The 24,678-nt window shown below is 42.3% G+C and overlaps 1 protein-coding gene across 3 annotated transcripts; it reads left to right on the forward strand.

The window, feature by feature from the left end:
- Positions 1-30: 30 nt before the first annotated feature.
- On the forward strand, positions 31-23,871 carry copa.S (COPI coat complex subunit alpha S homeolog). 3 transcript variants are annotated; one of them, XM_041574501.1, is made up of 33 exons: positions 31-169; positions 2,100-2,213; positions 2,290-2,363; positions 3,253-3,333; positions 4,745-4,821; positions 4,909-5,018; positions 8,908-9,017; positions 9,094-9,193; positions 12,251-12,386; positions 12,521-12,603; positions 12,722-12,872; positions 13,075-13,141; positions 13,236-13,311; positions 13,396-13,478; positions 13,556-13,695; positions 14,195-14,280; positions 15,335-15,473; positions 15,678-15,840; positions 16,656-16,802; positions 17,311-17,500; positions 17,588-17,683; positions 17,773-17,861; positions 17,933-18,074; positions 18,235-18,324; positions 18,405-18,514; positions 18,636-18,713; positions 20,420-20,488; positions 20,575-20,711; positions 20,860-21,046; positions 21,199-21,309; positions 22,752-22,913; positions 22,994-23,188; positions 23,612-23,871. In XM_041574501.1, exons 1-33 carry the CDS (start codon positions 130-132, stop codon positions 23,669-23,671), a joined length of 3,693 nt encoding a protein of 1,230 aa, XP_041430435.1. In that variant the 5' UTR covers positions 31-129; the 3' UTR covers positions 23,672-23,871. The 3 variants fall into 3 exon arrangements, with proteins under 3 accessions (XP_041430435.1, XP_018088990.1, XP_041430436.1); XM_018233501.2 differs by having other exon boundaries at positions 17,951-18,074; XM_041574502.1 differs by lacking the exon at positions 3,253-3,333.
- The last annotated feature ends 807 nt before the right edge of the window (positions 23,872-24,678 follow it).

Below are 24,678 nucleotides of genomic sequence, written 5' to 3' on the forward strand. Positions count from 1 at the left end.
CTGTTCCTCGGAGGATTTAGCGTTGCGCAGGCGCAGTGAGGTGATGTAGCGACGTCCAACGCGGCACTTCCGGGACTAAGAGAGAGACAGGGTGACGTGTGCTGAGCGGTGGGAAGAGAAGCCGGGGAGATGCTGACCAAGTTCGAGACAAAGTCCGCCCGAGTCAAAGGTACCGGAGCAGGGGATAAGGTGCTCGTGGGGCTGTTTGGTGTCAGGGCCGGGGAGGGAGGCGCAGAGAGCGCAGGGCCTGTTACTGTCACTTACTCACTGTTACTTGGGCCACCGCCTGCTGCATCCCGACTCCTCTCTCTTGTCATTCTACATTTATTCATCTATCACTGACCCCCAAATCTCTCTTACACAATCACTGACCCCCAAATCTCTCTTACACAATCACTGACCCCCAACATCTCCCTTACACAATCACCGACCCCCAACATCTCCCTTACACAATCACTGACCCCCAACATCTCTTTTACACAATCACTGATCCCCAACATCTCCCTTACACAATCACTGACCCCCAACCTCTCCCTTACACAATCACTGACCCCCAACATCTCCCTTACACAATCACTGACCCCCAACATCTCCCTTACACAATCACTGACCCCCAACCTCTCCCTTACACAATCACTGACCCCCAACATCTCCCTTACGCAATCACTGACCCCCAACATCTCCCTTACGCAATCACTGACCCCCAACATCTCCCTTACACAATCACTGACCCCCAACATCTCCCTTACACAATCACTGCACCCCCTCTTTCCTGCCTGTACCCCTGCTTTTACTGAATGGAACCCCACAATCAAGCCATAGCCCATGCTCCCTGCATCTGACTTTTTGTATGTTATAGAATGGTCAATTCTAAGCAACTTTTCAATTGGTCTTCATTATTTGTTTTATATAGTTTTCTAATTATTTTCCATCTTCTTTTGACTCTTTCTAGATTTCAAATGGGGTCACTGACCCCCATCTAAAAACCAAATGCTCTGTAAGGCTACACATTTATTGTTATTGCTACTTTTTATTCCTCATCTTTCTATTCAGGCCTCTCCTATTCATATTCCAGTCTCTTATTCAAATCAGTGCATGGTTGCTGGGGGAATATTGTCCCTAGCAACCAGATGGCTGAAACTGCAAACTGAAGAGCTGCTGAATAAAAAGCGAAATAAGTCAAAAACCACAAATAATAAAAAATGAAAACCAATTGCAAATTGTCTCAGAATATCCCTCTCTACATCATACTAACAGTTAATGTAAAGATGAACAACCCCTTAAAACGTAGAAGAAGAGTCAGAATAAAAAGACAAATAATTAGAAAACAATATAAAATAAATAATGAAGACCAATTAAAAAGTTGCTTAGAATTGACCATTCTATAACATAATCAAAGTTAACTTAAAGGTGAATCCGCTCATTTAATGTCCCTGTCTCTGGTGTTTGAGTGACAGCTCAGTAAATCAGGTTCAGACTCTGAACTGTTACAATTTTACATTGAGTTGAAACATTGCTCAGCAGCATCTCTGGAGTATCAGTAACTATTGTATCAAGTCTAACAGCTGCCTGTAATGAAACCCAGAGATTCTGCTCAGCAGGGACAAAGATAACAAATGTATCAACTAAATGTATCAATTTAGAACAGAGTCGGCGACCCCCCCGAGCTGCTTTAGAAGATGAAAATGACACTTAAATATTAGAAAAACTGTCACAAATAGAAAGTCATTGGAAAAAGTCTTTATTTCTGGTGGACTGTCTGAAAGCAACTCAAATGAAAAAGTGTTTGGATGGTGTACCACCCCTTTAAAGGAGAATTCAACCTGTAATGAAAAAGAAACCCTCCCCCCCACTACCCTGGGTAGACCCCGCCCCTTTACAGGTTGAATTCTCCTTTAAAGAAGAAAAAGTGTGTTTTGAGCAGAAGTGAGGACTTTGTGTATAATTTGGCTCCTCTCACCCTTGTCTTGTCTGCTCTCCATACTCTCTCCACCCCATCCCTGGTTGTCTGCTCATCTCCGAGCCTTCTCCATGTCTTTATTCCTTATCGTATCCCTGGGCGTCTCACAACGTAACTCAGTGTTTCTCTGGTGCCACAGGGCTGAGCTTTCACCCGAAGAGGCCGTGGGTCCTCACCAGTCTGCACAATGGAGTCATCCAGCTGTGGGATTACCGGATGTGCACTCTTATCGACAAGTTTGATGAGCATGACGGTGAGTTACTAACTGGCACTTGTATGCGGCTCATTAGCTTTGCGTTTATTAAATGGCAAATGGTCTTACCCTGTAGGTCCCGTCCGTGGCGTTGACTTCCACAAGCAGCAGCCACTGTTTGTCTCTGGGGGAGATGACTACAAAATCAAGGTAAGAAAGAAGGGGTTAAATGTTACTTTATAATAATTAGGGCTGCACCGAATCCACTATTTTGAATTTTAGCAGAATCCTTCATGAAAGATTCGTCTGAACACCGGATCAGAATTTGCATATGCAAATTAGGGTTGGGAAGGGGAAAAAATTTTTACTTGTCTTGTGACTAGGGATGCACCGAATCCACAATTTTGGATTCGGCCGAACCCCCAAATCCTTTGTGAAAGAATCGGCCGAATACTGAACCGAATCCGAACCCTAATTTGCATATGCAAATTAGGGGTGGGAAGGGGAAAACATTTTTTACTTCCTCGTTTTCTGTCAAAAAGTCACGTGATTTCCCTCCCGCCCCTAATTTGCATATGCAAATTAGGGTTCGGATTCGGTTCGGCCAGGCAGAAGGATTCGGCCGAATCCGAATCCTGCTGAAAAAGGCCGAATCCCGAACCGAATCCTGGATTCGGTGCATCCCTACTTTCTCTCCTCTCCCCTAATTTGCATATGCAAATTTGGATTCGGTTCAGAAGGGCAGAAGGATTTGAATCCTGCTAAAAAAAGGCCGAATCCTGGATTCGGTGGTATCCCTAATAATAATAGGGATGTACCGGTTCGGGATTCGGCCTTTTTCAGCAGGAATCCTTGTACATGGCCGAACCAAATCCTAATTTGCATATGTAAATTAGGTGTGGGAAGGAAAATCACAAAACAAGGAAGTAAAACATTTTTCCCCACCTTTTCCTTTCCCGCCCCTATTTTGCATATGCAAATTCAGATTCGGTATATTTCACAAAGGATTCAGGGATTCGCCGAATCCCAAAAAGGGAATTCGGTGCACCCCTAAATAATAATGCTATGGGGATGTAACCAACGACTGTGTCTCGTTAAGGTGTGGAATTACAAGCTCCGGCGCTGCCTCTTCACTCTGCTGGGACATCTTGATTATATCCGCACCACCTTCTTCCATCATGTAAGTTGTGCTGCTGAGACAACAAGCACAGAGCTGGTGTACAAGTCGTCTCATACAGCAACCCTATCATTTGTCTTCTTATAATGCCACATTGTACTGTGATTTTAAAGGGGAACTATTGTGAAAATAAAAATTTAATATAAGCTTCACCATACTGAAATAAGAAACTTTCTAAATACAATCAATTAAATATTCTGTATTGTTTCTGAAATAATCAAGTTTATCTTCACTATTCCTCTCTCAGCATCTGTTTCTCTTCATTCTCTCTTCATGCAGCAGTTGGGTGTCAGATAATCACTGACAGTTAGATCCAATATATCTTATAGGGGGGCTCCTTTTGCCTAGAAGATGTATTAGAGGTCACTCTATTAAATTCACCAGACATTATGTCTCTCTACATGCAGAATTTATGCAAAAGGCAGATTGTTAGATTTTGTTTGTACTGGAATCGGTTATTTGAGTGAGCTCTAATTCATCTGCTAGAAAAAGAGCCCCCCTATAAGATATATTGGATCTAACTGTCAATGAATATCTGACACCCAACTGCTGCATGAAGAGAGAATGAAGAGAAACAGGTGCTGAGAGAGGAATAGTGAAGATAAACTTGATTATTTCAGAAACGATGCAGAATATTTAATTGATTGTATTTAGAAAGTCTATTTCATTATGATGAAGCTTATTTTAAATTTTCATTTTCACGATAGTTCCCCTTTGATATAAGCTTCAGCATACTGTAATAAGAAACTTTCTAAGAACAATCAATTAAATATTCTGCATCATTTCTGAAATAATCAAGTTTATCTTCACTATTCCTCTCTCAGCATCTGTTTCTCTTCATTCTCTCTTCATGCAGCAGTTGAGTGTCAGATATTCACTGACAGTTAGATCCAATATATCTTATAGGGGGGCTCCTTTCCTAGCAGATGTATTAGAGCTCACTCAAATAACTGATTCCATTACAAACAAAATGTAACAAAATAACTGCCTTTTGCACAAATTCTGCATGTAGAGAGACATGATGTCTGGTGAGTTTAATAGAGTGAGCTCTAATACATCTTCTAGGCAAAAGGAGACCCCTATAAGATATATTGGATCTAACTGTCAGTGAATATCTGACACCCAACTGCTGCATGAAGAGAGAATGAAGAGAAACAGATGCTGAGAGAGGAATAGTGAAGATAAACTTGATTATTTCAGAAACAATGCAGAATATTTAATTGATTGTATTTAGAATGTTTCTTACCTCAGTATGAGGAAGCTTATATAATTTTTATTTTCGCGATAGTTCCCCTATAATGACCATAGAAAAGGCCAAACAGCCACTCATATACTTGAACCAATCAGGCGCTTGACATTTAAATTGACTAGCGTTATGCTGTCGCAAGACTAACCCGCGGTACGTTGTTATTAGGAGTACCCCTGGATCCTGAGCGCGTCCGATGACCAGACCATCCGCATCTGGAACTGGCAGTCTCGCACTTGTGTTTGGTAAAATGGGCTACTGGCATGGCTTTCATACCATAGGGGGTGCTTGCCCTTAATGTCGCAATAACCTCTTTTTCCTTCTGTTTGCAGCGTTCTTACTGGTCACAACCATTACGTCATGTGCGCTCAGTTCCACCCCTCTGAAGACCTGGTGGTCTCTGCCAGCTTGGATCAGACTGTGCGCGTTTGGGATATTTCTGGTGAGCTGCCCAGGTTGAGGGGGTCCTTGTGGCACCTGCCTATTCCCAACTGCGAGGGGAGAGAAGTGCTGGAGCAGAGGAAGTGTAGAAATGCTGGGAGGTGCAGGGTTCAGGGAGTTGCAGCCCATTAACCAATACATAGGGAAACACCTGGGCCACCGGTTGTTTCAGATTCATTTGCTTTTCTTATCAGCTCTACTCATACAGGTGTAGGATCCAATATCCGAAAACCCGTTATTCAGAAACTCCAAATTATGGAAAGGCCGTCTCCCATAGACTCCATTTTATCCATTAAAATGATTTCCTTTTTCTGTGTAATAATAAAAGTCGCTTGTACTTGATCCCAACTAAGATATAATTAATCCTTATTGGAAGCAAAACCAGCCTATTGGGTTTATTTAATGTTTACACGATTTTCTAGTAGACTTAGCGTATGAAGATCCAAATTACGGAAAGATCTGTTAATTGGGAAACCCCAGGTCCTGAGCATTCTGGATAATCGGTCCCATAACTGTACTGTGAAAGGCAAGGCTATAGCAGCACTCAGGTACAGGAATGGGACCTGTTATCCAGAATGCTCGGGACCTGAGGTTTTCCAGATAATGGATCTTTCTGTAATTTGGATATCCATGCTTTAGGTCTACTAGAAAATCGTGTAAATATTAATTAAACCAATAGGCTGGTTTTGCTTCAAATAAGCATTCATTATATCTTAGTTTGGTTATCCAGAAATTCCAAATTACAGAAAGGCCGTCTCCCATAGACTCCTTTTTTTTTATCCAAATAATCCATGTTATTTAAAATGATTTCCCTTTTCTCTGTAGTAATATAACAGTTGGGATCAAGTACAAGCTACTAAGATATAATTAATCCTTATTGGAAGCAAAACCAGCCTATTGGGTTTGTTTAATGTTTACATCATTTTCTAGTAGACTTAAGGTATGAAGATCCAAATTACAAAAAGATCCATTATCCGGAAAACCTCAGGTCCCGAGCATTCTGGATAACAGGGCTCATACCTGTAGTAGGTGTTACACGAACGGCGCCCTAGACCCGATGAGTTTTCTTCCTCTGCATTCCTTTGCTTTGAAAAGATTGAGATCTTTAGGTTTAAAGGTCAAGGAAAGTTAAATTAAAGAAGTATCTAGAAATGTTGTACATGATGTTTTATGCTTCTGTACCAGCCCAAGGAAACCACAGCCCTTTAGCAGTAAAGATCTGTGTCTCCAAAGATGCCCCAGTAGCTCCCCATCTTCTTTTCTGCTGATTCACTGATTCACATGCTCTGTGCTGCTGTCACTTACTGAGCTTAGGGAGCCACTCACAATATACAGTACACATAGAATAGAAATGGCACAATATAAGGCTGATTAGTAATTAATACACATAATTACTACATGGCAGCACAGAAACCAGTGCAATTAGCATCAGAATTGAATAATCAGCAAACCTGTAGCATCAGCTTATATTACAGCCAGGGAAGCTCATTTTCTGCTGGATAATTAGTGACGAGCCCTAAGCTTAGCTTCTCAACAGCCAATCAGAGCCCACTGAGCATGTGAGTGTCACAGACACTTTCCAAGATGGTGACCCCCTGTGACAAGTTTGAAGTCCTGGATCATTGCTGCTATTGACAAGCTCAAACTTTAGCCTCCTGCAATAAGTTCACTATGTAAAATATGGCATTTTTAGCTCTATTCATTTTTAGGGTTTAGTTCTCCTTTAATCATGGCGCTGCCATGTTGCATATGATAACCAATGTATCCCCTATTCCCAATGGCACATGTGAAGTATAGTACTTTCCCCTAATTTACACGTGCACTGGGGTTAATCGGGTGGCTCTCTTGAAGTATTTAAAGCCTCCTAAAGATGTAGAAGACGAAAGCAAAGATCTGATTGGTTGCCATTAGCCTCTATGTTAGCAAATCAGCGCAGCACCTTGAGTAGTTATTCTCTGTCTCAGTGAGGAGGTCGTTCCCCTGCTCCGTCACTTCTCTCCTGCAGTTCTGAGTGGGACAGGCCACGTTATTATAAAAGCACACGGCAGATCAGACCAGTTCTAAAGTTGTTCTACCAACCTCTTTCTGCCGTCTCTGGATGAAATGCTAATTTAGATGTGGGGCGCATGCTGATTAAACACATTTAACTATTTCCAATGTGCGTCTCGGCAATAATACACTGTAAATATATCATCGTGCTGTAAGGACTGTCTGTTTTATACTAACTGTATGTTTAACTGTCGCATCAAGCCTTAGTGCAATAATATCCTGATAATAACTGTGTAACTAACTGTATTATATGGAGAGCCCACAAACTCACTATGCACAGACAACATCCCCTGTACCTATGGCTATATTTGTATTTAGGCACGCCATCTTGTTTCCCTTAAAGGGATACTGTCATCAAAACACATCAGTTAATAGTGCTGCTCCAGCAGAATTCTGCACTGAAATCCATTTCTCAAAAGAGCAAACAGATTTTTTTCTATTTCATTTTGAAATCTGACATGGGGCTAGACATATTGTCAATTTCCCAGCTGCCCCAAGTCATGTGACTTGTGCTCTGATAAACTTCAATCACTCTTTACTGCTGTACTGCAAGTTGGAGTGATATCACCCCCCTCCACAGCTCCCTAACACAAGATAACAGCTGCCTGGTAGATCTAAGAACATCACTCAATAGTAAAAGCCAAGTCCCACTGAGACACATTCAGTTACATTGAGTAGGAGAAACAGCAGCCTGCCAGAAAGCAGTTCCATCCTAAAGTGCAGGCACAAGTCACATGACTGGGGGCAGCTGGGAAATTGACAAAATATCTAGCCCCATGTCAGATTTCAAAATTGAATATAAAAAAATCTGTTTGCTCTTTTGAGAAATGGATTTCAGTGCAGAATTCTGAAAAAAAACACGTTTTATGATGACAGGATCCCTTTAAAGAAAGAGGCTGCTTCAACTTCCTTGACTACTTGGTGGTCAGACTGGTGGGAAACTGACCAGCAGGTGGCGCTGTTGTAACAAAATTCATTCATATTAACAGTACATGTATCCCTTAATATCTTGGAATAAAAACAAAATAAATAATGAATGTACATTACAAAATTGCTTAGAATAGCCTCCTCGTCAATTTTACATTCACTTATTTTAAAGGTTTACTTACCCTTTAAAAAAAATGGTGTTACTGTTCCTTTAACAGTACATGTATCCCTTAATATTTTGGAATTAAAAAAGAATAAATAATGAATGTACATTGCAAAAGTGTTTACAATAGCACACTCAAGAATTTTACATTCACTTTATTTTAAAGATTTACTTATCCTTTAATTCTCCCCCCTCCCTGTGCATGCATGCAGGATCTAACCCGCAGCATTCCCCATTAACCCACATTTCCCTTGGCCACCATCAAGTTTACACAGTACACTGGTCCATCCAAAGTGTCCTTCCCTACCCTCTGGGTCTGTGCAGTTCCAGACATTTTCCATTCGTGCCTCTGCATCACTTGCCAGCAGGGCCCTGCGGCCATCCTCAGATCCAGGAATCGGCCTTCCATGACTTCATTTTCACTGTCTGCATATCACTAAGATCAACCTTAGATAGTCATAATTGTTATCTGCCATTTCTCCAACCAAACTGTCCTGTGATAGTCTGGGTCAGTGACCCCGGCAACCAGAAAGCAGGCCGTTCCTATTCAGCTCCCAGTTAGCATTTCAAACCACTTTTTGTTTGCGAGGGGCCATAACTTTTGCCACAAGATAGTTTGAATTCCGAACAAAATAAATGGGCAGGACAAGCAACACGGGGCTCGGTCTGTGTTTTTGGTTCTACATTTGGTAAGTCTGGATATTGTAGTCTATATTTTGCTCGTCTTAACCTGCCCTGTTCTCACGGAAAGGCCTGAGGAAGAAGAACTTGTCTCCTGGAGCAGTGGAAGCCGATGTCCGGGGGATCTCTGGGGTGGATCTGTTTGGGACGTCTGATGCGGTGGTGAAGCATGTTCTAGAGGTACTGAATGCATCATGGATTTATATGTACATCTTCAGAAGAAGTTTGGAGACATGACCCCTCTCTCTCTATACAGGGGCACGACCGTGGAGTTAACTGGGCCGCCTTCCACCCCACCATGCCTTTGATTGTGTCAGGAGCAGACGACAGACAAGTGAAAATCTGGAGGATGAACGGTGAGTGCTTGACGCTCCCTCCATTTATGCTGGTTGCTTGGATGTTGATATTCTGGTAATGTTTTTCTTTGGGGTATCCCGAATGCTTCAGATGGATTTAGGTCACAGGTAGGCTTGCCACCTTTTGTGGAAAAAAATACTGGCCTTCCTATATATTTATCTTTATTCCCTATTAATAACATTGGGATCACTGACCTTCCTATATATTTATCTTTATTCCCTATTAATAACATTGGGATCACTGGCCTTCCTATATATTTATCTTTATTCCCTATTAATAACATTGGGATCAGCCATCATTTTACCGGACAGGTGGCAACGCTAGTCACAGGTGATCACCCTGTTTATATATAATAGTAGAATGGATTGATTTTATACTTCATGCCACCGTTCTTGGCTTTTAAAGGCAAGGAAATGGCTAACATTAATTAAGCTTTATTAGAAAGGTCTATATAAATACACCAGTAAAGTAATGCTGCTCTGAGTCCTCTGTCAAGAGAAACAGCACATTTCTTTCCTTCTATTGTGTACTCATGGGCTTCTGTATCAGACTTCCTGTTTTCATCTTAAACCTCCAGGGCTTGGGCTTGAGCATGCTCAGTTTGTTCCTCTTTCCATCTCCCCTCCTTTTTCCCCCTCCCTGCTGTAATCTGACATAACCTGCCTGCGCCGTGACACATGCTCTGGCACTGTGCCTGTGTGTGACATACTCTGCCTTTGTTATCCAAGGGGAAGAGGAGGCATACAGATGTAAGGTTATGTCTTAATATGACAACTTTTTTCCCATATGAGTGATAAGTAATATCCCTGCATGCTTGATAAAGGGGTTCTCTCCGAAACGTTGCACGTTCGCACAAGAGATAAAAAGCAAGGGGGAACCCTGCATTTCACTTGCCTTGAGTGCGAGCGTTTTTCGATTTCATTTATACATTGGGGGTGGCCGTACTCTACGCTGTGCAGCAGGCGTTCTCTGTGAAGATACCAGAGTATGCTCTGCTTCACCTTGTTCCTGATATCCCTGCAGTGAACACCAATCATTTGGTTTTTTGGTGTGTTACCACAATTAATGTGGACATGGTCTTGTGGTTACATGGGTGTGGTTTTAAGTGGGTGTGGTTTAAAAAGAGAAGGAGTGGTCAACATTGGCTTCCATTATCGGCCCTCCACTATGTAGGCCAGAAATATTTTGGCCCTCTGTACCACAGAAGTTGGACAGCACTGTATTAAGGTACATATACTTTTACTATGAATGAATTTTGTTACAACAGCGCCACCTGCTGGTCAGTTTCCCACCAGTCTGACCAGCAAGTAGTCAAGGAAGTTGTCAGGAGAAAGAAAGAGGCTGATGTTCTTCTGCTTAGAAAAATAATAGAAACCTCTCTCAAATCTTTCCTACGCAGAAGAACATCAGAGCAGCCTCTTTCTTTCTCCTGACAACTTCCTTGACTACTTGGTGGTCAGACTGGTGGGAAACTGACCAACAGGTGGCGCTGTTGTAACAAAATTCATTCATATTAACAGTACATGTATCCCTTAATATCTTGGAATTAAAAGAAAATAAATAATGAATGTAAATTACAAAAGTGCTTAGAATAGACCTCTCATCAATTTTACATTTTTTAACTTATTTTAAAGGTATTTCCCATTTGCCCTTTGTAATGTCCCTGAGCCCTCTCTGTGTTTATATTGACTGTGTAAGTGATCCCAATTCTAGTGCAGTCCAATAATCTTTACAGTACAGCTGCTGATACTACAGTGATCTTGCACTAGCACACTATGGTGTAGGTAATAACTAGCTTGAAGTTATAACAGGCTTACTAGCTGCACAGTGTGAGAGTTTGGTTTGCAATTTTTTTCTATATGCAGCAATTAAATGTACTAGGAAATTCGTTGAACACTGTATATATTACATATCGACACCCAGCAATGATACTAGGGGTGTAGGGCCCTCCAGTAGGAGGCAGGTTTTTAACTGTTGAACTGCATTTTCGGACTATATGCCCCATTTTAATTTGTGTGAAATTAAGATCCAGTGGTCCCTCAGCTGGATACAGTGTCCTTTCAATCATCATCCTTTCAATTCCAATTTTAAAAACTTTATTCAAGTTTTTTCTCCGAAAAAAACCCCAAAACTCCATTATGTCAGGAACTCCAAATTGATCCCTGGAATCTCCCAATGACGTAAACAGCAATTCTGCAGGTTTTAGGTAGTGAATAGTCAAATTCGAGTTCTTAAAGGCCAGAGTATCATTAATCTTGAAAATCTAATTAGAATTTTTTTTTTTTTTTTTAAAAAAGTCGAATCGATTTTGAATAACTCTAGTCGAATTTGACAGTTTTGAATATAAAAAAAATTTGAATTTTCAATTCGACCCTGCTCGTTAGAGTTCCCTGAGGGCCATTGAGTCCTGTCATTCTCCACCCTACACACAGTTTATCAGTTTATATACAGATCTATCTAAAGAGCCACGTGCAGTAGAAGTTTGTCTTTGCGTGGTCTTATAGCAAGGGTGCTGCTTATACATGTTCTCTAGTTGTGTATAGGGGTGACACAGTTAGGGAGCTTTGTCCTGGAAGACATTTTCTCATTGACCAGAACTTCAAGACCAGTGATCCCCAACCAGTAGCTCAGGATCAACATGTTGCTCCCCAACCCCTTGGATGTTGCTCTCAGTGGTCTCAAAGCAGGTGCTTATTTTTGAATTCCAGGCTTGGAGGCAAGTTTTGGTTGTATAAAAACCAGATATACTGCCAAACAGAGCCTCCTGTAGGCTGCGGATCCACACAGGGGCTACCAATAGTCAATCACAACCCTTATTTAGCACCAACCAGGAACATTTTTCATGCTTTTTTTTTACATCTGAATGTTGCTCCCGGATGAAAAAGGTTGGACAATAGGTTTTCATGTATTGTCCATTATCATTACTGGATCAGTACATTCATCAGAAGTCAGACTCTCCTCACTCCTAAGCTGAATCCTGTTTGGCATGTGTGTGTGTGATCATATCAGCCCACATATGTGTGATAAGTGACTGTTGATTTCATTGTCCTGTGCAGAGTCGAAAGCCTGGGAAGTAGACACATGCCGTGGTCATTACAACAATGTCTCATGCGCCGTCTTTCATCCTCGCCAAGAGCTGATTCTCAGTAACTCCGAGGACAAAAGCATTCGAGTGTGGGACATGTCCAAAAGGTGATTGGCCTGGTCCACATTTTTTTTCTGCTACCAATATAAGAAAGAATTATCGTAATCTTTAAAGATATCGGGGGCTACAACTCAACTCTTCTTGATTTTATTCATAACTTGCAAATTTATCTGGTCTACAGGACTGGGGTCCAGACTTTCCGCAGAGACCACGACCGCTTCTGGGTTCTTGCCGCCCACCCCAATCTTAACCTTTTTGCAGCAGGTAATACCACAGTCATACAGTAGAATAATCTGCAGTAACGGATGTCCAGATATCACAGAAAATGCATAAGTCGCTTTCTTTAGTAACGGACCCTCTCTTGTATGTTATCTTTACAAAGGACATGATGGTGGGATGATCGTGTTCAAGCTGGAACGAGAGCGGCCCGCTTATGCTGTGCATGGAAATATCTTGTATTATGTCAAGGACAGATTCCTGCGCCAGTTGGACTTTAACAGCTCCAAGGATGTGGCTGTGATGCAGCTAAGAAGGTAAGACTGTGTAGGCTTAATAAGATACTAAATTCTCCTGATATGGACACTCAATATTAGATTGGTTCACTGTATGTGTGAGGCACTGGTAACTTAAGTCTTAAATCATTTCGGAAGGGGAATACGGAGATGCATTTTGCAAACAGCACACCACAGTGGACTTCCAAATGCAACTTATTGTTTTTATATCTTATATTTACAGCGGCTCCAAGTTCCCGGTGTTCAATATGTCGTACAACCCAGCTGAAAATGCTGTCCTGCTTTGCACGGTAAGAATAGGCACGATGCCCAAATCCAAATAATCCAGGAATCCACGTACTATGGGGTTGTTCATATTCTTCCACTTCAAATTTCTTATAACAGAGAGCCAGCAACCTGGAGAACAGCACCTATGACCTGTACACCATCCCCAAGGATACCGACTCCCAGAATCCCGATGGTAAGGTGTAATATATGTTACGAGCTATTGGAGCATTTTACAGTCAGGTTTTGGTGCAACTGCTGATACTGTTTCTCTACTCAGCCCCTGAAGGGAAGCGATCCTCTGGTCTGACTGCAGTGTGGGTGGCGCGGAATAGATTTGCAGTCCTGGATCGCATGCATTCAGTAAGTGCCATAAATTGTTCTGGTTTCAGCATGTGACTAGATTTCCGTTCAGCCACTGACTTCACCTTTTCCTGCAGATTCTCATTAAGAACCTGAAGAACGAGATCACCAAGAAGGTCCAGGTGCCCAACTGCGATGAGATCTTTTATGCTGGGACGGGGAACCTGCTTCTCCGAGACTCTGACTCCATCACTCTGTTTGACGTGCAGCAGAAGCGGTGAGTTGGACTGGCAGATTCGTGCAGTTTTGCCTTTGCTTTAACATGGAGATTATGAACTGGGATTCTCAGAGAAACTATTGAAAACAGTGAGAATAATTTTGTTTTGTGACTTCGGAATGTCGGAATAGGAAAGAGTTTGTCAGAGAGCAGAAGGGTGGCTTTAGGTGGTTGTTTTCCAACAGGGTCTGACTGGGACGGCGGGACAAAGGGTATAAACCCAATGGGCCCTGGCTCCCCGTTCCCTCATTCATCTTTCTGCCGCGACTTGGGACAGTTGCAAGAAAAAGACATGCATGTGTAGCAAAAAAAAAAAAGAAGCACGGGTGGCGGGAGCAGGGGCGACCTGAGACAGCAGCCCTGGTCCTCCCAATCCGACCCTGTTCTCCAAAAAGTTCTGGGAGCCGTGCACAGGTACCAGGCAATCTGTATGGGACAGGACAAGCTGTATCCTATTTATTGTCAACCCCACTACATTTATTGTTATCTTCCCATGCAGAACTCTGGCATCTGTAAAGATCTCCAAAGTGAAGTATGTCATTTGGTCATCAGACATGTCCCATGTGGCTCTTCTGGCCAAGCACGGTAAGCTTTATAAAAGGGTGTTCTAGTTGCTGCTCTTTCTCTTTTATGTGGGAGGGAGAGAAGGACAGCGAGGTGGTGCATTTATTTTCTGCAGGGTGGTGTCCCCCATTTAACACCAGGGAAGTATTATTCCTTTCCCCTGCAGGAGAGAGCATGGGGCAGAGAACGTTAAAGGACCAGTAACACCATTTTTTATTTTTAGAAAAAAAAAATGCATATACATTACTTACCTCCAATATGCTGATCTTTCCTGCTGTTTGGGTAAGACATCAGAAAAAACTAAAACCGGCACTGTCCCACGACGTCCACAGGGTCTCCGCCATCTTCTTGCTTGTTCTCTTCTTCTTCCTTACGTGCTCGCTGCTGTGTCTCTCTTCCGGCACCCGACTTCCTGGTTTGTGATGTCACTTCCGGTTTTGTGACAGTCTTTAGCCCCCAGTGTTGTACTCCACACAGCCCTCATTGGTTTTGTCTCTTTCTCCCACCATTTCTATCTTCTCTTGCTGTTCTGTTCGATTCCCTGCATTTCTCTCTCTCCCTGCTCCTTTACCCAGCCGTTCCTTTAGATTGCCTGCCTCCCCGTGCATCTCGCTCTTTCTCTCTGCCTGCTCGTTTACCCAGCCGTTCCGTTAGATTCCCTGCCTCCCACTGCATTTCTCTCTCTCCCCGCTCCTTTACCCAGCCGTTCCTTTAGATTGCCTGCCTCCCCCTGCATGCGCTCTCTCTCTAGAGCCTCAGCCTTTCTCTCCAGCGGCAGTTTCACTCATCACCGCTCTGGCTCCCACGCTGTATTTTGACTTCCGGTTACTTACTTACGGTACTGTGCGGCGGAACAGCGTCGGGGACGCGCACAAAGTGGTCGCAATGGAGAATAGGTATTCTAACAATTTTTTAAAAAAAATGCTAGGTATATTATATTAATGTAGTAGGGCATGACCATTATTTTTAACATATAGAATGGATTTCCTAAATAAAAATTTTTGATGTTACTGGTCCTTTAAGGAAGACAAAAACGAGAGTGGCTGAGTTCACGATCTTGCCGTTTCTTCCACAGCTATTATGATCTGCAATAGAAAGCTGGAATCCCTCTGCAACATCCATGAGAATATCCGTGTCAAGAGTGGTGCCTGGGAGGAGAGTGGGGTGTTCATCTACACTACCAGCAACCACATCAAATACGCTCTCACCACTGGGTATGTCTGTTTAAAATGCGCTGTCTTTTCAAGTCTGGCTGTTTGTTTCCATGCCTTTCCATACTGAAGTGCAAGATTACGGTGGTTAACGGTTGCTTGCTTATAACTAGCTGCACCCTGTGATATCATCATGAATTTATTATGGACTAGTTAGAACCCCGTGCTTTTAAGCTCTAGTCTTAATGTTGTCTCTTTCAATAACAGAGATCACGGTATTATACGGACACTGGATCTGCCCATTTACATAACACGTGTCAAGGGCAACAATGTATATTGCCTGGATAGAGAATGCAGGCCTCGAGTGCTGACCATCGATCCTACTGAATTCAAGTTCAAGCTCGCTTTGATTAACAGGAAGTACGATGAGGTGAGAGCTGCTACCCGCTGGGCTATGGCCTTCCTCACTCGCGAAAGAAATCTATAGGGGAATACGATCGACTGTAACATACTGTATTGGCTGCTTTCTGCCCAAGAGGTTGAGGTCTGATTGGTAGAATTCTAATCTTGTGTGTAAAGGCTTATTGAATATGATATCTAAATGTATTTAGGGTTTGTTCTTCTCTTGGTGTTACTGCTCTTGAACTGATTATCTTTTCCCTGTCTGTTGCATTCTTTTATTTGTTTTTCTATTTTCTATCTGGTTACTTAGGTCAGTGATGCTCAGAAACCAGAAAGTATATTTACATGGAGGCTTTGATATATTATTATTATTTACTTACGGTATCTCTAATCAGGACTTCTAGTACAGGGCAGTATAGCACATATACAAGTACATGCTTGATAAAGGGGCGTGGCCCTGAAACGTTGCATCACCGCACTGAAATAAAGCAAGGTTTGCCTGCAAATTAAGACCGTGAGTGCTGGTAATTTTCTTCTTGCGCAGTGAATAGGAAGCTGCCGAAACTTCCATTACCAAGCACCAGGCGGCTCTACAGGAGGGTGTCGTGGGTGTGCGTCCGCTCATACTAATTTGTTCAGTCTAGCACATACACACACATATATATATATATATATATATATATATATATATATATATATATATATATATATATATATATATATATATATATATATATATATATATATACACACATCTATATATATATATATATATATATATATATATTTCTTAATATATTGATTTAAATACATTTAATTTGTTTCTGATACTGTCATCCTCAGGTGCTGCACATGGTGAGAAATGCTAAACTCGTGGGTCAGTCCATAATTGCCTACCTCCAAAAGAAGGGCTACCCAGAAGTGGCGCTGCACTTTGTGAAGGATGAGAAGACCCGATTCAGCCTGGCTCTGGAATGTGGAAACATTGAGGTATGGGATGCTAACAGCTCATCTGTCTCAAATGTTTGAGGGTACCGTCTCATTTTCTACATTAAGATTCTTTTTAAGGAGGTTTCACCATCTTAAACTTAGGTTTGCTAAACTCTGTCTTCTCAATATTGTGACCTCTGGATGAGTAGGCTGGTGCCTTATATCAGTGATCCCCAAACAGTGGCTCATGAGCAGCATGTTGCTCCCCAACCTCTTGGATGTTGCTCCCAGTGGCTTTGAATTTCAGGCTTGGAGGCAAGTGTTGGTTGCATAAAAACAGGTGTACTGCCAAACAGAACCTCCTGTACACTGCCTTTCCACATAGGGACTACCAAATATCCAATCAGCACTTATTTTGCACCACCCAGGAAAATTTTTAATGCTTGTGTTGTTCCCTAACTCTTTTTACAGCTTAATGTTGCTCACGGGTAAAAAAGATTGGGACCCCCTGCCTTAGATAGTTAGATTGTTGTCCATGAACCTAATTAATTATTTGCCTAATCATCAGATCGCCCTTGAAGCAGCCAAAGCTCTGGATGACAAGAATTGCTGGGAGAAACTGGGGGAGGTGGCCCTGCTACAAGGGAACCACCAGATTGTGGAGATGTGCTACCAGCGCACCAAGAATTTTGACAAGCTCTCTTTCCTTTACCTTATTACTGGCAACCTCGAAAAACTGCGCAAGATGATGAAAATCGGTAAGCCTTTTCTCTGTTGCTCAGACTTAAAATCTGAGGGTTATGTAAAGTAAAGCTTAACGCCCTTCCTCTTGTCTTGGGCTACAGCGGAGATCCGTAAAGACATGAGTGGCCAGTACCAGAATGCTCTCTTCCTTGGGGATGTGGATGAAAGGGTGCGGATACTGAAGAACTGTGGGCAGAGTAAGCACAGTTGCTTTTCCATACTCTTTCTTAATCTATCTTGTTTAATTGGTTCTTTCCTGTGAGCTTATCTTCTGCTCTCCCTTCAGAATCTCTGGCCTACCTGACAGCTGCCACCCACGGAATCAACGATGAAGAGGAGAGCTTGAAGGAGACCTTTGACCTAGAAAAAGAGATAGTAAGAACTATGGTGGATGAAATCTTGTGTTGGCTCCTATTTAGCTTTTTCTTTAGACATCACTCATAAAGTCAAATATTTTGTTACAGATCCCAGAGGTTGACCCTGATGCTAAGCTGCTGATGCCTCCACCCCCCATCATGCCTCTGGACACTAACTGGCCTCTGTTGACCATGTCTAAGGGCTTCTTTGAAGGAACCATTGCAAACAAAGGTAAGGCGTCTGCTTATAATCTTATCTGTTATCCCGTCCTCTCCAAAAGCATATTATATAAGCGAAATATCAGTACATAAGAACAGAACATTTTGAAACATGGACAGTGAGCAGCTCCTGTGCTTCTTTTTGTTTACCTTTATGGTTGTTGCCTTCACAGGTAAAGGCGGAGCACTGGCCGCAGATATTGATGTGGATACTGTGGGAGGTGAAGGCTGGGGAGAAGATGCTGAACTTCAGTTGGATGAAGGTGAGCAAAAGATTTCAGCCCTAAACCCACCAGGTATGATTTAGGTAGAAGAGGGAGCTAAGAGTTTTTAATCTTTGTAGATGGTTTTGTGGATGCTGGGGAAAACTTGGGAGACGAGATGGCAGGAAAAGGACAAGAGGAGGGTGGAGGATGGGATGTGGAAGAGGATCTTGACCTTCCCCCTGAGCTGGTGAGTAGTACTCTGATCATTGATATTAAATGATGAGCACAAAAGGTCTGGATGAATGCACTTCAAATTCAAGGTTACCTTGGATGAACTTAGCCAATAATAACTATTCTTTGGTTCCTAGGATGTTCCCTCTGGCCCGTCTGGCACTGCTGAAGATGGCTTCTTTGTGCCCCCAACTAAAGGCAGCAGTCCAGCTCAGGTAATGCTGCTTTCCTGTGCATGTGCAGGGGACACAACAATCTTTGGGGTAAAACCGCACCCTTCATGTGATTAGATTTTGATTAACAAATTAGAGAAGTGGATCTTTCCTCAGAGGCCAAAGGTCTGTATCTCAGAGCAGGAACTATAAGGCCTGTGTCCCGTCTCAAGGGCTTTGAGCTAGTGGAGTGCTTTTGTCTAAGAACATACTTGAGTAGATATCTAAACTGCCTTCCCACCGGCTAGAATCTAAATCGCTGGCGAGATGGCACTCGGATCGTTTCAGCTTTCCGAAGTCGCCCAAGGTTTCCTTGTGAGGCAATGTCGGGTGACTTCGGAAAACAAAGCGTTCTGAGTGCCATCCCACTGGCCGGCAGGAAGGCAGTTCATGGAGATTAGTGGCCCGAAGAAGAAGTGATTTGTCGCTGGGCGACTAATCTCCCGAAATAGCATTGTGTGTCTCTGCCCTAAGGGACAGATTTATTAAGGGTCAAATTGAAAATTCAAATTTTTTTTTTATGGACAAAACTCTCAAATTCGAATTGTGAATAATTCAAACATGATTATAAAAATTTTTATTAAAAATTCGAATTTGACTATTCGCCACCTAAGACCTGCTGCGTTCATGTATAAATCAATTGGAGAGGTCCAATGACCAATTTGAAGATGTTACCAGCCTTCCTGACATTCGAGTTTTATTCAGAGAAAAAAGTCATTTCTATTTTAGTCGAATTCGATTTGAGTGTTCAGGTTGGTATTATTTGTTTGAGTTTTACATATTCTATTTTTTTTATAAAATAACCCCCCAATCGAATTTTGAGTATATTTGAATTTATTAGAGTTAAAAAAAAAATTCACATGAATTCGAAATTCGACCTTTGGTAAATGGGCCTCTTAGTGTTAGCCCTCATGCTGGATTCTCTACCAGGGCTATTACATCTATCAGACCACCCAGTTGTGTTCGGGACCTGATCTCACAGGACAGAAGAGCTTAGTTGGTGGGATATACTCATTCTTCCTATGGGCATCCAGTGCACCAGACATCTCCCACCAGACCTGCTTCTAGTTCAACACCTTGGCTCACACTAAGGGGCACATTTACTAAGGGTCAAATATCGAGTGTTAATAAACCCTTGAAGTAAAATCCAACGATAAAATCCTCGAATAGAACGATTCGAGCGATTTTAAGCAATCGACCGAATGATTTTTCTTCGATCAAAAAAAGCTTAGAAAAGTGATGGGGACCTTTCCCATAGGCTAACATTGTACCTCGGTAGGTTTAAACTGCATAAGTATGTAGTCAAATTTTTTTTTAAAGAGACAGTACTTAGACTATCGAATAGTCGAACGGTTTATAGTTCGAATCGAAGTCGAAGGTCGTAGGAGGCTATTCAATGGTCGTACTACCCAAAAAAATACTTCGAAATTCAAAGTATTTTTCATTCGAATCCTTCACTCGAGCTTAGTAAATGTTCCCTTAAGTGTCAAATAGGCTTGGTTCAAAAATTTTGAATAAATCTGTCTCTTGATATGTTTTTTTTTTCTGGAACTTGCTCCAGGGCATCATCCCACATTTCGTTATCCAGGTCTGTAATGTCACATTTTTCTCAGACCTTAGCACTGATTTGCTTCTGAGCCTGCCAGTACCCCACCCTTTGTTGCTGTCCTTTTGTAGAACCAAACTGATCTTTACCTTTTTGCCTTCAGACATGGTGTAATAACTCCCAGCTTCCTGTTGATCACATCCTGGCCGGCTCCTTTGAAACTGCAATGCGGGTGAGTCGCTCTGTAGCCGATTGGTTGTGTAAGTGCAGTGCTGGTACTGGGTTTAGTTGCTGACTGTTTCTTTCGCTTGTTTCTAGTTGCTCCATGACCAAGTTGGAGTGGTAAACTTTGGCCCATTTAAGCAACATTTCCTCCACACCTTCTCCCGAGGTCGCAGCACATACCAGGCCCTGCCGGGTCTCCCTGCCATGTATGGCTACCCCCAGCGCAATTGGTAAGCTGGTCTCCATAAGTGAACTTTTCCCCTTTAGAGCTTGTAAACATCCTAAACTTCTCCCGTTACCTCAGGCCTTAATCCTTATGCACTATCACCCGTTACCTCAGGCCTTAATCCTTTATGCACTATTCCTTTCTCCTTTCAGGAAGGATGCAGGCTTGAAGAACGGGCTTCCTGCTGTTGGCCTGAAGCTCAACGACCTGATCCAGCGCTTACAGCTCTGCTACCAGCTCACCACCTCTGGCAAGTTTGAGGAGGCTGTGGAGAAGTTCCGCCTGATCCTTCTCAGCTTGCCACTGCTTGTCGTGGACAATAAGCAAGAGATTTCAGAGGTAGAGAATTATTATTTGTAGAGACTGGGAGCAATGGATTGACTCGCTTCTGTATATTGGTTTAGGTGCAAGGCCTTTGCTGGCTCAGAACTGTGTGACGTTTTCGTGTCCACTTGAATGTATCACATTTAACTCTTGTCTTGAATTCCCAGGCCCAGCAGCTAATCACTATTTGTCGGGAATACATTGTGGGTCTGTCCATGGAGATTGAACGCAAGAAACTCCCGAAAGACACTTTGGAGCAACAAAAACGTATCTGTGAGGTAAGCCACCAAACCGTGCAAAGGCTTGTATAGGAAACCGTATCTATGGTTGGATCTTTTCCATTTGAGTGGGGGGAAATGGCAAATTACATAGGGCATCTCTAAGGTCTAGTACCCAGTCAAGGGTTGTATTAATATGACTGAGACAAAGTCAGTCATGTGATTACACTTTACAAGTACATTATTTTTACCCATAAAGAGAATCACGTACCAGAGGCCTCCCCTTCAGACTAGAGGAAAAGAAGTTTCATTTAAAGGAACAGAGTAGGGGGTTCATCACAGTGAGGACAGTGAGGTTGGGGAATTATCTGCCGGGTGATGATTCAGTTAATGACTATAAGAGGGACTTGGATGATTTCTTGGACAGACATAATACAAAGGCTATTGTGATACTAAACTCTATAGTTAGTATAGATATGGGTATATATCATTTATGTGACAGTAGGGAGGGGTGTGTGTATGGGGCTGGGTTTTCATTTGGAGGGGTTGAACTTGATGGACTTTGTCTTTTTTCAACCCAATTTAACTATTTAACTATGGATGAGAAATTCTAATGAGGCATGCTCCCTAACCCCCTGTTCTACACTATGGGGCAGATTTACTAAAGGGCGAAGTGGCCGTCGCTAGCCCCAGAAATCTCATCCGCAAGGACATTGCCAATTTACTAATAAGCTTAGACGAAAATTCGCTAGTGAAAGAGACTGTTGCTAGCGCAGTTTCGCCCCGTTGCCAGACGCATTTTCACCCAGGTGCAAATTTTACTGAACGTTACCTCTTTCACCAGTTTCCTTTACCAGCTTAGACCTGGTGAACGGATGAGCTGAAACTACATCCTCCTCAACATTATATCAGTGACATCATATCCTGTATGCCGGAAACTCATAAAAGTTGTAAAAAATCATTTTTTTTAAGTGGGATTGTCGTCAAAAGTTCTAACTATTAAAGATTTTTATGTTAAGAATTTTTTTAACCAATTTGAGGGGCATGCCATATTTGTTTTAAGGTGGGCTCGTGTCTATTGCATTAGAGGATCTATTTTGCCTTTTTTTGCTTCCTTGGACAGGTGTAATAATAATTGGCCACTGCAAGCGTTTTAACCTACATCTCTAATAAAGACATATATACGACCTATATGTACCTGCCCTATTCAAATTGACCTTAGCGTAAGAGTACTAATGAATTTTCGCTAGGCAGAATGCTAGCGAAAGATCGCCAAGAAATGCTTGTGCTGACGAATAAACGCTAGTATAACATTGCCAGCTTTTTTAGTGAATTAGTGTAGTAGTAATGAATTTGCGCCTGGCAAAGTGGAGTAAAGTGTGGAGAATCGGTTGCTGGCGAAAATTGACCCTTTAGTGAATTTGGCCCTATATTTTAACTTGCCACGAGCATGGTTAGTTGTGATAATCAGCTGTGTGTTTCATTTTCTTTCCTGGGCACAGATGGCCGCTTATTTCACACACTCCAACCTGCAGCCCGTTCACATGATTCTGGTACTGAGAACAGCAGTCAACCTCTTCTTCAAACTCAAGAATTTTAAAACAGCTGCTACTTTTGCCCGGCGACTCCTTGAGCTTGGTCCAAAGCCAGAGGTTGCTCAACAGGTAAAGGAAATGTGCCATAATGAGTTTACTGGGGATCTCATTCTAGATCAGATTGTAATTGTTTGTCTGCCCCCATCCAGACCCGTAAAATATTGTCGGCTTGTGAGAAGAACTTGACAGACACCTATCAGCTCAACTATGACATGCACAATCCCTTTGATATCTGCGCTGCCTCTTACCGGCCCATCTACAGAGGGAAACCTGTTGAGAAATGCCCATTGAGTGGCGCCTGCTACAGTCCTGAGTTCAAAGGACAAATCTGTAGGGTCACAACGGTAAGTCACTTCAATCTAGGACCTATACATCATTTATACAAGTCTCTCTAATCTCCAAACTTGTGGAACAGGCCAATGCACGTCTTCCATAAAAATCAGTTTGGGGTACGATCTTGAAGACTGCCCTACCACCATGTTGTATCCAAGTATATGAATAGGAGAGGCCTGAATAGAAAGACGAGTAATAAAAAGTAGAAATAACAACACCGTTATAGCCTTAAAGAGTATTTGTTTTTTAGATAGGGTCAGTGACCCCCATTGGAAAGCTGGAAATAGTGTGAAGAAGAAGGCACATAATTAAAAATGAAGACCAATTTAAAAGTTGCTTGGAATTGGCCATTCTATATCATACTAAAAGTTAACGTAAAGACGAACCACTCCTTTACGACACGTCTAACAGGCTGGGTCTCTCCCTTCTCATAGGTGACAGAAATCGGCAAGGATGTGATTGGATTGAGGATCAGCCCTCTGCAGTTACGTTAAAGACCAAGTGCAACCTGCAACCTGCCCGGAGCTCCCCTGTTCTCTGTAGTCATTGTAGAATGTGCCTTGTGTTGAATGATATAGTCTTTCCTTCCCTGGAAGCGTCTCACGGTGAATCAGTGTATTAGCCATGGGAATAAACTAACACTGCTCTATTCTCTAAAGAAACAAGACCAAATAAAGGTGAACTAAAAAAAAAATATATGCATTGATCTTGTCATTTTATAACATATGCAGTTATCTAAGAACTAATATGTATTTGGGGAGTGGGACCCAGGCCCTGCTGCTCGTAAGGGGCAATTCCATGCAAACAAACTCCATTATGTCCCATAGATTTCTCTCTATCATGTGAAGGGGCTGCAGCTAAGTGATAGGCTGTACAGTCTTGTGAGATGGTGTTGGGGAAGGCCAACATGTAGGCTGTTTATGAACCCAGTCTATTAGTGTGTGAGGTGACTAAATGTGGCTTAAATAAACTGGAGTTAAGAAAATAGAGAAGAAGATGAACACAAATTGCCTAAATTCAGATGCTTTAGGATTCCAGGTCGCCTGGAATCCATGTCCTCATATTATCTAGTCTAACACACCTACGGTACCTGTTTTTTTGGCAATATCTCAACTACTTGATCCACCCACATTATTTGGGTCTGTAATGAGAGTCAATTACAAAGACCCTAGGCTAACACATGCCCCTGTCCCTACAGTGTGCTTAACCCATGCAAATAACGATCTGTAATAGGGACCAAACCTGAAGGCCAGTTGGCAGTTGTAGTCAGGGTTGCCATCAGTAATTATGAGTACCTAAATTAGTAACTGAACAGGATCCAGGGTCTCCTTGGTGATCATCACTGACATCAAATAAATTAGGGCTCAATGAAAAAATAGCCTCATGCACACAGTCATGCTTTTGGTCTATCCCAATTATGCCAAAACTGCCCACTCCCCTGCAAGCCCTGCCCATTTGAAACCAACTAATTACACCATTCTATCTGGGGGCAGCTCTTCAC

This window comes from Xenopus laevis, chromosome 8S, assembly GCF_017654675.1.
Source record: "Xenopus laevis strain J_2021 chromosome 8S, Xenopus_laevis_v10.1, whole genome shotgun sequence".
Taxonomy (NCBI): domain Eukaryota; kingdom Metazoa; phylum Chordata; class Amphibia; order Anura; family Pipidae; genus Xenopus; species Xenopus laevis.

What these genes read in the sequence shown, in the direction of transcription:
- copa.S (XM_041574501.1), top strand. Translation starts at nt 130, where the DNA reads ATGCTGACCAAGTTCGAGACAAAGTCCGCCCGAGTCAAAG. An exon ending in AAAGTCCGCCCGAGTCAAAG is followed by an intron (nt 170 to 2,099) that starts GTACCGGAGCAG and finishes CTGGTGCCACAG; the next exon opens with GGCTGAGCTTTCACCCGAAG. An exon ending in ATAAGCAAGAGATTTCAGAG is followed by an intron (nt 21,047 to 21,198) that starts GTAGAGAATTAT and finishes TTGAATTCCCAG; the next exon opens with GCCCAGCAGCTAATCACTAT.